General features: G+C 37.5%; 1 protein-coding gene across 1 annotated transcript in view; it reads left to right on the top strand.

Annotated features, from left to right (window-relative positions):
- Positions 1-13,707, top strand: part of LOC136855345 (L-fucose kinase-like) — a 111,099-nt gene that overhangs the window by 24,745 nt on the left and 72,647 nt on the right. The window contains 1 exon segment of the mRNA XM_067132258.1: positions 430-609. Coding sequence (XP_066988359.1) covers positions 430-609 — 180 coding nt within the window.

The raw sequence follows: 13,707 nt of genomic DNA, 5'->3' as shown, positions 1-13,707 counted from the left end.
AGTGAACCCTCTGTATTCGCGGGTGATGCATACCGCACCCCCAAGCAAATAGCTAAAATCCGCGAATACTTAAAACTCCTCTAAAAACACTTAGAACTGCCCATATTGATAGTTTAAACACAAGAAAAACCCTCTAAAAATGCTTATACCTGAATATTTTAGTAGTTTTATCACAAAAAGTGCATTTATTCATGAAAATTATATGAAAATACAGTAATTAGTGAATATTTCTCATTGAAAAATACTGCGTATGGGCGAATTTTCCGCGAATAATGGGTAGATATGTTCCACAGAGAAACCCGCGAATGAGCGAGTCCGCGAATCGTGCGAACGCGAATACGGGGGGTTTACTGTACTTTGAGGTTAAGTATTTCAACTCATTAGTAACAATAACAATTATCTCTTTGTATATTAAAAGATTTGTTACAGGTAAACAGTGAGCTTGTGTACAACAGTCGAATCCTTGTCGTTCATCATGGTCGTACACTTGTGCATTCACCTGGAGGATCAGCCTTTATCCACATTGATGCTGCTCAGTCATACGTTCCACCAAAGTTACAGATAGCCCCACCAACGCTTCTACAAAATTCCATATGGATGGCAACGATGGTAAGTGATGATTTTGTACCAGGGTTGTGACATTAGCATCACAAAGCACACCACTTATATTCAGTATGTATGACAGTCTTTTTTAAGCTGACTTTATTTTGAAGAGGTTTTGAGCATTGAGGCATTGTCTCATGGATGACTGCATATTTAAAATGCATCATCTGTGCATTTATAAATGTGAAGATAATGTGATTGGAGGACTTAGAATAAAAGGGGAACTTCATTGGTTTCAGGATAGGTTGTGTATGTAGTTTTTGTCATTGCAATTTAAAAATCCTGGAATCAAATGCTAATTTTGCAAGGAAAAATAGAAAACTTAGTATGCAGTACTGTTTACTATCTTTTTTATTTGATGAGCTGGGATACGTTTAAAGAAGCATTTAAGCGCATAATGAGATGAGAACAGGGAATATGCCAATACCTCAATCCAAATTTCTGTCCAGTTTCATCCGTCTTTTTGGTAAAAGGTTCAGCCTTTTTCATGTCATGTCTCTCTGTAGAGGATTTTTGTTTTGACCTACTTATCAGCTAAACCCAGCTGAGAAAACTGACAAAACTTCTCTTCATAATGTCATGATATGTAAATGGTTATTAATTAATAAGGTCAGTGAAAATTCATTAAGATGATAATCATTATTATCTTTGCCCCAAATGCCACGTGATGCAGATGCCTCCAAGAAATACTGTCATTCATATCTGTAGTGTTTTATCTTCCGTTAACATCTCATCTCCAGCCTCCCATGTCATAGGTCTCAGCCAAGTAGTTCTGTGTCTTCCAACTCTTATGGCACCCATAAGAGCCCAAATGACCCTGTCATGAATTATTCTCCCCTGGTTGGTGCTTAGGCCATGGCCAAGCCACCATCATGGCCCCCTCATATTTTATCTTGTCTGCATACAGAACCTCTGTCATTTCCCTTATGGTACAGCATCATATCACGCTCTTTCCTTCCAGTTGACTCCTATTATTATTCTTAAAGCCTTATTCTCGAATTGACAAAACATCACTACTACTAAATATTTGATAACTGCCATTGTACAATCACATTGCAAAGTATTGCACCACCACAAAATATATCATTTGGATTCTATTTTTTTTATTATTTCAAGTATTAATTAGGTTTAGAAAAACTAATTGCCATTATGCATGTTCTTCTATCTTTCCTGTGTGTGTGTGTGTAAATTAAGCTGACCTTATACTTACACTGGCTCATGATGACAGTATCATCTTAGCCAATGAAATGTCCTCAACCTTCCACCTCCAGTCCCCCTTCTCCCAACCCCTTGACAAGGTGGGGGCTTAGGGGATTCACTGCAGGGAGTGTATGCTCTTTTACACCTACTCTCTCTGCTGTGGATTCAGCTGAACATTGGGATCTATAGCCCTTTACTCCTCCTGTTAATTTTCCCCTTCCCTTCTTCCTCTTTTGTTGACAACCTTTGCATGGCATTGAATTACGGACCACTGCTCTTGTAACTTTGAAGGAGGGTGGAGTTGGATGGCATGCTGCTCCACCCTTAGAACTAGAGTATCCAGCGTGGTTGAGTGAGGGGAAATATTCATGTCAGATCATGCCTAGAGTGCTGGGTCTGTTCTCAACGGACTGACAGCCCTTAAGGCACTGAGGGTATGGTGCATATCCAGATGAGGATCCCAGGGCTGTTACCACTGCAGGTGACAATATTGCTCCTCTCCCTGTTGGGCCTCCCTGGCGAGAGGGACCTCCATCCTGGATGAAAATAAAATACATCGTCATATGTTGACACAACCCATAAACCTTCTGACCTCTGGCTTGCCAGTGGACGACTCTGAAGGACACTCAGTTCAGATAAGTAGATAGTATAAATACATTATTACTGTACAGAAGGCCAAGAAAAACTAGATATAGACAAGACCCAACCTTGACGCACTTTGACTTCCCCTTTGGAAGTGGAAGTTGGTCAAGGTTCATTACCTTAGAAACAGATAGAAAAATATCGTCATTGAAATTAGAACATTTTGTATTGAAAAGACATTCAGTATCTGAAATGTCATTCTGACAGATAAAAGACAAGATGTGATTCAAAGAAATCACAATAAAAAACCAATTTGAAAATTACATGACTATGACAGACATTGACAACATAAAGGTAGAAATAAGAAAACATGATAGTATGGACAGTGTACTGGGCACCATAGTACTTACTGATAATAATGAAGAACCAATTGAAAAGAATATATTACTGGAGTCCCTTGAAAAGAGGTACAACCGTGTGCAAGACTGTGAAATATATAACATGGCCATTTGACAAAATAATAAACAAACTTGAGAATAGGAACAATAAAATTTGAAGGCCGAGAATTACCCTTAAAAACTGAAATTATGGGCCAAAACAGAGAAATCAGATAGTTTGTTCCAAAACCACTACAGTGCCAAAACTGTAATAACACACAAAGAAAAATTGCTGAAATACATCTGTATGCACATATTGTGGATCTAAGAAGCATGCCACACAGTGGGTGTGCGGTGAACCAGAATGTGCAAACTGTGGGCAGAATCACCATGCAAGGTCTAAGGAATGCATGTATTATATGTACAATGCAGGATTCAAATTACTACAGGACAGAACAAGAATGCCTGTAAAAGAATCTAAATTGGAATTGAAAGTTAGAGGAATGCATGATCCTGCTAGGAACGTACTTTTATACTATAATAAGAACAAATAATGAAACAAAAGTGGAAATGAATAAGGGTAACGAAACCATGATTGATAAATCTCAAAGGAATAATAATTACCTCACAGTTAGAAACCAAAATAGCAAAGAACCAAGAGAAAATACAAATGCTAATAAGGATACTTGTTCAAATTCATTTGAGATGCAATGGAAGCACAAGAAGATAACGCATGTACTACAAAAATAATAGAAGAAAGTTGTAATGAACTGGAGGCTAAAGACAAAAAGAGACCTTTGGAACAAACTCCACCCAAAACCAAACAAGTAAAAACTGCGCCAAAGTTTCTTCACTGCAATTGAGTTTTCTGCATAGCCACTGCAGTGTATAATCAAAGCCACTGAATATAGATCTATCTTTTGGTGGTTTCGTTATAATGCTGTAAGAGCTGTGGCCCATGAAACTTTAGCCACGGCCCGGTGGTGGCCTATCCTATATCGTTGCCAGAAGCACGATTATGATAGCTTTAACCTCATATAAAATAAAAATTACTGAGATTAGAGGGCTGCAAATTGATATGTTTGATGATTGGAAGGTGGATGATCAACATACTAATTTGCAGCCCTCTAGCCTTAGTAGCTTTTAAGAGCTGAGGGCAAACATATAAAATAAAAATTACTGAAGGTAGAGGGCTGCAATTTGGTATGTTTGATGATTGGAGGGTGGATGATCAACATACTAATTTGCAGCCCTCTAGCCTCAGTAATTTTTAAGAGCCGAGAGCAAACAGAAAAAGTGCAGACAGGAAAAAGTGTGGACGGACAGACAAAGCCGGCACAATAGTGTTCTTTTACAGAAAACCATAAAACCAACTGTTCTTGGAGAAACATCAGTGAAACTAAAGAGAAAAGACTTGAATAAAGACCATAAATAAAAATAATGATAAGGATATACCTTTGTCTCATAAAATAATGGTAAAACCAATGGAAGCAGATCTTCAAACCATCGAAGAAATAGCAGAGGAACAAACCATAGACAAGGATGATTATTTGAAGGGAAAAGAGATCGCTCCATCGCCAATAATTGGTACAGCAGGAGTAAAAAAAAAAAAAAAAAAAAGTGATACATGAAAACACATGTGGATGTAATGAATGTTTCATTGAATTGTGCAACAAAAACAGAAATGTAACGAAAGATGGTTTAACAATTGCTATAAGAAAGTTTTTTTAAAATACAGAAATAAAGAAACTAATAGTTTAGACACTCATGAAAAAGGCTGTGTGTGCATTGGACACCTAATATGTTATAAAGAAAAAATAAATAAACGTGAATAAAATCTTAGAAAAAATGTAAATATAAGATACACAGAAAGAAAATAAAACTTGAACACTTTTGTAACATTTTTAATAATAATATTATACAATGGAAGGTAAGTGGTCTACAGACCAGATTAGACCTGGGTGATATACAACAATTACTTAAGAACACAAACCAGTGATATTATGTTTGCAAGTCAACAAAACAGTATCAACAATAGGTAAATAAACTTTAGCATCTTCATTTAGAGAGGGAGAAGGAAATTTAGATAATGCCATATACGTACTATGTACATAACAGAGTAATTTATGACAAAGTACTCGTAAACACTACTGACATAAAATTGTCAGCAATTGAAATAAAAAAAATGATAATTAATCAATTTATTATTATTAATACAGTCAACCTAATAAAAATTATAACTTAGAATTATTAAAAGAATTATTTGATAATGTCAGTGAACCTTATTGGTTGTAGGTGATTTTAATGCTAACAACCCAATATGGGACTATAATTGTACAAACTCAAATAGGGCAGGAAGTAAAATAGAAGAATTCATGGATTCAAATGACATGTGCTGTATAAATGATGACGAAATTGGCACATATTATTCAGAAACTCAAGGAACGTTTTCCTCAGTAGACTGAACTCTATGTGCAGCAAGAACAGTAGACAGATTGGATTGGAATGCAGTTGATGAATAGTACATTAGTGATAATTTCCCAATATTAATTTCATTATAACATTATAACACTTATAAAGCAGACTGGGAGCGATATGAAATGATCACTAGGAATATCCCACCATTGGAATATTTAAAAGACCATAATGACACTAATAAATTCCTTGTTGATTTCATTAAAAATGCTGCTGATAAAGCAATACCAATATCAAAATCTCATCCAACAAAACCCATAGTTCCATGGTGGTCAGATAAGCTAACAGAATTGATACAAAATAAAACACTCAGTAGCGAGATGACTAGATAAACTTAAATAAAAAGTCTACAAAATAAATAAAACATTACCAATATTAGAAGAAAATTTACAAAAACTGACTATATTATTACCAGTAATTCATACATTAAAACCTCTATACAACAAAATATCTGCAAAATTTAAAGTCATACAAAAAATATGGGAAAAATTCACGAAAATAAATGGTACCCAACTACCCATGTTAAACCACCTAGACATGCCATATTAGAAGATGGAAAAAAATACTTGATCTGAAAGAAATAAATAATATAATAGGAGAAAACTTAGTGAATGTGAGTGGCGATAAAAATTCAGATGAACACTTCCATGCAAAGAAAAATAGAATTAATAACAATAAATTTTGAAATAATAGAAGATATATATTATAATATAAAATTTAATATGGATATGGAAGAGGAGTCTGCTCTCTTGAACAGCAATAAATCTGTTCCTGGAGGTGACAATATTTTTTAAATGATCTACCAATTAGCACTTTTGGCAGAGTCATACCTTTTACAGTTTTATAGTCATTTTTTGATTAAAAATTTATTTCCTGATGAATGGTGAGATTCCTACCCCCAAACCTGGAAAGGAACCCAGTTATGTAAATTTATATAAATAATTACAGATCAATTTCTTTAATAAGTTGCTTGTGCAAATTACTAGAGAAAATGGTAAATCAGTAGGTGTGAATACACTGTTGAGATTTACTATGCATGTAAAAATTTGGCTGTTGATATAGGGTGATTCTTAAGATCACTGGGGTCATATCTAGGGAAGGGCCCCCCCCTTTTTCAGCATGGGGTAGCCTTTGTAATTTCATTAGTTTTTTCGGTAGAAGGCTGATTTTGGGCTCAAATGACCCAGAATTTTGTTTATTATGTCTTAACACACAGTAATTTTGATCTCTGGGGCACCCCTAATCAATAAAACACAAAATTTGCTTTCAAAAGCATATAAATGTAATTTTTGTATACTGTACACATATAATGCAAAATATAAATAAAAATTTATTATACAGACATATTTGGGAATGAGCCTGATTTACACACAGAAAAACAGACAGTATAATCTTCAAGAAAAATAATTATAATTCTCCTTTATGTATGATTAAATAAAAACATACCAGGCAGAAAATGCTCGACACATTCTTGGGAATGATACACTGATTCAAACAGAAAACAGATCATAATATAACACATCATGAAAAATAATGATAATTTTCCTTTATGTATGATTAAAATAAAAACAAAATTACCAATTTCCTAAGGCAGACGTCGAATACAGAACAAACATGAAGGTGTCTATAAGTATTTTGATGCATATAGTACTTATTTCTACCATGAAGGAAACCATTCGGTAATCTCCACTAACATGTACATTTGCATAAAAAGGTGCATTTAAGATGCACTTTTACACATGAACACATATGAGAACAAACTTTACGGCAAGTACACTTCACAAGTTCCTGGCAAACGTGAGACGCTTCGGGAACTGTCTTCCATAGAGGTCTGAATACTCCATGAGAATTCTTCCAGCCATATAAACAGGGGTCAGGTTTTTCCATTTTTGGGTCATGGGCCACACCCCAAGCACTTCCCTGATACACTGCTTGAAGACAGTGCTGCAAGAGAGCATTTTGAGCTGGAGGAATGTACTCAACATTTTGAATGCTTTCACAAAACATAATGCGGCAGAAGTCATTGATAGGTCCAGATTTTCCTCCATATATTCTAACAAAAAACTTCTTGAGTTCCTTGAAAATAGCTGAATCCTCACTGAATGTCTGGAAGGGTTGTTGCACAAGATCACAGAAAACTTCGGTCAGTTGTGGTGAAGATCTTTTCCATGCCTTAAAACGAATTGCTTTTGATCTTCCTTTGAAAGCAGAAGTTGTGTCAAAGCCTGTCATTGTGACAGACAGAGGGAGTGCAACTGATCAGTGATCAGGTAGGACCCAGTGCATTTGTCATTGAGCCAATATCTAGAATTCTCCTCTTTTTCCCACTCCCATAAAGAACATGAATTTGGTAGCCTTCGTTGATTCCATGGAATCAACCATAGTGGCCAATTAAGATTACCACAACATCAGAATCTGACGTCTTTACAATAATGGAGATGCATAAAGACTTCAGTGCATGGAGAATATGTACTGCAATTCTGGTGTCAGCTTCTTCCTGTCTGAATTCACCATCCACTTCTTCCCCAGGGCCAATATGGCGCACTGTGTAGTTGTCAACATCAGTTATGTAAGCATCTCCCATGCCACTATCTCCTTGCATCACAGTTTCTGTAAGAAAGCGAAACAGCTCGGTCTTGTTCTTACTGTCCCGTAAAAACTCACCCCAGTTCTTAGGGTTCAGAGTCTTGGGAGAAACTTTTAACCTTTTAACCCTGTCACTGCGAATTTGTTCCTTGATTGAATGTTTCTGGTAACAGTCCCAAACAACATTCACTCTGCACGCTTTGCCCAATTCCATTTGAATGAGTTTGAGCATTTGGTTTAAACCATAATCCTGGAAGGTGTGAAACCCATGAGGAGTGAGAGAATGAATGAGGGGCCCCTCCATCATGAATAACTGCATCATACCGATACAAAGAATTGGAGTCGTTTTCATCATCACATACTTCATTAAGGATGCAGTCCACAATGGCTGACTTGAGTGGTACATTTTCTCCTCGCTGTAGGCCATTGAAGGTGGAAAGCAATGTGCTTCATGCACAAAAAAGGTTTCAAGGTCTCCTCCTCATTTGTCTGAGGCAATATGCATTCTGCTGAAGAGGGATGCACTAGACCTGAAGAACTGCAGTTTCTTTGACTGAGGTTTCCAACATGCTTTGATTTTAAAGATGAGAATATTGTTCTTTTTTATGGGATGATCCACTGGCACAGTCCTCTCAACAGTTATGTTTTGAACAGATTCACTGTATTGCTTTTGTCCAATCTTTTCCAGTTCAAACACTGCTTGACTGTTCTCATTTATATCTCCATCAAGGTTGACCAAATCTGTCAGGTAAAGAAATGGATTTCCCTTACTCTGGATAACATCAATGAGGTTACGTACATCTTCAGCAAAATTTGAATGCCGTTTCTTTCCCTCATCATGGTGAAATACATCAGTGTCTTCCTCCCAAGAGCTTGATTCATTGAAGTCTTGAATGAGTTGGCTAAGAACAGGTCCACACAATGACCATTTCGTCAGTGATGTCGAGTCTTGAGAAAGGCCAATTATTTCAGCAGTACTTCTAATAATCTTGTTGAGTTGTTGATGGGCCTGGTCGACCGCGAGAGTAGAGAATCACTTCTTGGATCTGTTGATCACAAAATTGCTATTTTGAAAAGCCTGGAGTGTAAGTTCATCGAGTTCCATGAGATCTTGAATATGAATTGAAAACCATCTTGCGTAGTTATAATGGTCAAGAGCAAAAAAATGGGGAGCAATGGCTTGTAAACTTTCCACATACAAAGAGTAGTTACTAGTGTGCTGAGCACGAATGAATATAAAGATTATTTCTTGGAGCTTAAGCAAAGCCAGCCAGAACACAAATGTTGGTGACTGCTCCATTGAAGTGATCCATTCCTCAAGTAACATCTCTGGCTGCAATTCATTGTGGGCCTCTTGCAACAGCTTCCTCAGTGCTACATATGTAACTTGTTGGGCATACCTGAAAAAGTTCAGACTTTAGTGAACAGTAGATCTTTAACAGCAACACAGGAAAATGGATGAGATAACACAGACAAAACAGCTAAACAGCAGGATAGCTACGACACAGACCAGGTCCACCAAGACAGACAGACACATAAACAAGACCCAACAAAACACTACAGAACAAACAGACTGTGCCAGGAAGCTGGACAGAACAAACTAATTAGGACCAAAAAGTAAACAAGACAACACTGTTCTCAGCAGACAGCCCATACAATACACATACAACGAAGAACACCATATAATCATTACTGAGAGTTCACACAACGTCAAGTTTATGAGAGCAAACAAACCTTGATTTTGTGACATGAGTAACTTTAAGTAAGGCATCTGCTGCACCTTGTCTTGCAATTCCAGCCTCAACAATGGCTGTAGACCATTCTGACCGTTCCAAGAGATCCCCAGTACATTTAAGGAGATGCTTCTCTATGTGAAAGCCTCTCATCATCACCAACATGTTCCTCACAAGGCCAGGCTGAGACCACTGTAATTTTTTCATTATGGCATAAATTGGTTGATCTCCTGTAATCACTGGTTTCTGAGCAGGGTCTAAGTATTCAACACTTTTTATCACAAGACACACAGCATGGAAGATCAAAGCTGGATCAGTAGATGACTCTCTGAACAGGGGATAGAGCCCACTTAGACATGGGACGACTTCACTACAACGAGAAGCGTGATAACCTGACCTTGTGACTGAGGTGCCTTCATCTTCTTGTTCAAGTTTTCAGATTACCTTTTGTGCCCAGTCCTCCTCTTTGCTTCTCTCATTTGAGATATCATTAGTAACATGGAATGTGATAAGTGAGGGGACAGGGAGAGAGGCATCGATACCAGTTACTAAAGGAGGAACTGTAACATAATCAGAAGGTAGTTTTAGTACACCAGAACCACTGCCAACGTTAGAATGAACTCTCATTTGTCCATTATCAGGTTCCTCTCAAGACTGGAACAAAGAAATAGCTGTACCATGAAAGTATTCTCTTGTGGTGTGAGGGGAAGGATTGTGGTCAATATTATCACATGCAGCAACAGTGTAGAGCCCAATCCGAAGTCCAGGTGGAGTCACGACTCCTTCCTTTGAAAACTGCTTGATAACAGAAAGCCCTGTGTTGCCCAATCTGAAGTCCAGGTGGAGTCACAACTCCTTCCTTTGAAAACTGCTCAAGAACAGAAAGCCCTATCTTCTTCTCTATGTATTTTACTCTACTGTAGCTTACAGACAGACTAAAGCTAGCTAGTTCATCGATTAGCTGACTGCTTCTAAACAAAGAATGAGCATATAAACCTAAGTAAACTGGAAGGGTTGTTTCAGTCGTTTTGCACTTATTGATCTTGGAGTTGAACATAATTAGTTGGCAAATGCTGAGAGTTGCTTGTTCTTCTTCCACATCATCTTCCCAGGAAGGACCAAATAACATCATACCCGTGCAAATGAAACAAAGCCAAGTAAATCAACAGCTTGGAAAAGAGTGAATGTAGAGTATATAGTTGTGCTTAGGAACTACATTCAATAATACCAATACTCTATACACAAATGAATAATAATGCATAGTACCCTCCGCTATAAAATGTAGCATTCGTGCCCATCATCAACCTGAATGCATGAGGAATTGAGTCTTGTTGGCACCTTTCCTTGAACCCTTGCTTTTCAACGTGAATGTATGGTTTCATTCAGTCCAAAAGTGCTTCATTTCTCTGTAACAGATAAGGGCCGCCTTTGCTAAAATGGAAGAATATGGATTCTCTGAACTTGAAGGCAAGACATGAAGACAACATTTTTCATTGAATCCTTGGTGACCAGTAGTACTTCATTTCTATATCCAATTTCCTCTTTCAAAACAGGGAATCTTTGGAGAATTGTAGACTTTAATTGAGTTCTGTTTCTCTCTCTTTCATACCCATACTGTTTGTCTCTGCGAGTCAGCTCTTGGCGAATATCCTTTAGAGAAAAGAACGACCGACCTTCAGATATGTCTTCATCAATTTGTGACAGGACTTCTTCCAGTGATCTGGTGTCAGGAGCACTAATGTTATCTTCAAAATCTTCTACAAAATTATCAAATCTTCTGCAAAAACCAATCAGACAGGAAAGAGTGGTACTTGAGTTCGTTAGCCACAACATCTCCAACTGCAACTTTCGTCAAAACCTTGTCATCTCCCATTCTAGTTGCCTTCTCTTTCAGCTCCTCTGTTAAGTCCAACTGAAAAATGGATTACAAATTATGTAAGATAAGCGTCAATAGATAATTACATGTAAATGGGATCACATCCAATAGTGTGACACTCTACTTATGACTTTTTAGTATTCAAACAAAAGCCTACATTTCATAAACTTCAATAAGAATTTTAGTTATACTCACCTTTTGAAATTCACGTAATTTCTTTCTCTGTGTAGCTGGTTCACTGCAGAAAAGGCAGGTCAGCTGGTTCTCTCTTCCTGACACTCTGCTGATTCGAGCAGCTGGCGATGAGACAGGAGTCGTTACGGTGGGTTCTGGTATAAAACTAGATTGTGTGCCTCTGAATAAGGCGGTCAAGACGGTCCCTTTGGATCTTCCTTCTACAGTTCTTATGCCACTTTGCTTGATTTTGAACTAACTCTTCAACAGTTGGGTCAGTTGTTAAGTTCAACGGATACCCAGCATCACGAAAAGTATCAGCCATAGGTCTCATGTTTGTCGACCAAACCTTTGTTTCCTGAGGGACAGACCAAGTCCTCCATGGTTATCTGTTGACATATACATTTCGACCAGTCCATTATGCGACATTAGACAACTGGAACTGTAGACAAAGAAAAAAATCACTAATATTATGAAAATGGATTGAAAGTCCTAATGACATCTCCTATATTCGCTGTAGCTATTATATACATCAGAGGTTCCCAACATTTTCGCTACCAAGGACCCCTTTCATTTAAATGGGTTTCCCTACGGACTGCCTTTATGTAACTACAGTATCTTTTTACCTCATTGTGCTTATTCTCATATGTATATACATACATTCCCCGTTTACGACATATGAAAATCGTGTAAGCTCCGAAAATCGTCGAAAATCGTCAAAAATCATAAGAAAACCTTACTTTTTAATGAAAACGATTGCATTATTATGAGTTTTACATCAAAACCTTCAAATTATGATTAATAGATCATGATGAACATGCGCCAGTAAGTTAGGAAATAATTTCTGATGAATATATTTGAAAAGCGTCAGAACCTCGAACGTTGTTGAATCTACTGCCTGTATATATGTGTGTGTGTGTGTATAATGGAAGTTGATATGAAAAGAAAAAGCATGATGACGGAAAATGATACATGAAATTTTCAGTTTGATCTACGGAACCCAGGTTGGGAGCCACTTGTATACATTATTGAGCACAAAAGAATAAAATACCTTCTCGTCACATTGTTCTGAGACATTTGAGCCCAAAATCAGCACTCTCCACCAAAAAATAGTGGAATTATGAAGGCTACCCCATACTGAAAAAGGGGGTGCTCCCCCCCACCCCCTAATGGAATGTGACCTTGGCCCCTCCCCTAGATATGACCCAAGTGGTCTTAAGAATCGCCCTATATCAACAGCCAAACTTTTACAAGCATGGTAAACCTCAATGAAAAATACTTTTCTGGGCTTGTCCTGTGTCGCTGAGTGAAATGTCCCTATACAGCACACATTTCTAGGTATAAGTATTGCTAGATATACCAGAGAAAAAGCCAATAGGATGCCAGAGTTACTACCTCTGGATCGATACATCCTAATAGGATGTCGGTATGTCATCTAGAGCGAGTGGAAGCCACTACCACAGACACTTAACCCAATAGACTCCTCCTCACCAAAACCCCTCTGTCTAAGAGGTGCCGATACAACGGTCCCACCACCGCTACTACTAATTCTACCCACAATGCAACATCCGCTTATAGCACGCTTTGAACCACTCGTGTGATTTTTTGTGGTGCTAATATTTTATGCTTATTTTCTTTTTTTGGATTATCTCGTTTTCATGATGGCATCATCTGATCAAGGAACATCTTCTTCTAAGTTGAGTATTCAAAATTGAATGTTTTTGGTATGCGAACGGATTATTTTGTCCTGTTATTGTTTCGCATGATCACTGAGGGCCGCCATTTCGTGTTCGCTCATGGCGAAGCTTTTTACTACAGTCTTTTATATGATTGCCTTCTTTTCGCTCAATCGATAGAATTTTCAATTACTACATTCCTTTTATGATAGTTTCAACTTTCGCCGATCTGACGCGATCGATATTATTATTTTATACCTTAGAAGTTGAAAGTTAGGCCTAGCCTAGTTTTCCTTTATTTACCGTTTGTAGACATATTTAATATGTCATTATGTCACTTATTATGTGTGTATTAGTTCTGAGTCTATTTGGGTGAGTGTTGTTAGCCTACCTGACCAGTTCGGCCTTGGTTTTATCTGTGTGAA

This window comes from Macrobrachium rosenbergii, chromosome 31, assembly GCF_040412425.1.
Source record: "Macrobrachium rosenbergii isolate ZJJX-2024 chromosome 31, ASM4041242v1, whole genome shotgun sequence".
Lineage (NCBI taxonomy): Eukaryota > Metazoa > Arthropoda > Malacostraca > Decapoda > Palaemonidae > Macrobrachium > Macrobrachium rosenbergii.
Note: the sequence above shows the minus strand (reverse complement) of the source record. Positions and strands in the feature narration are given on the sequence as shown.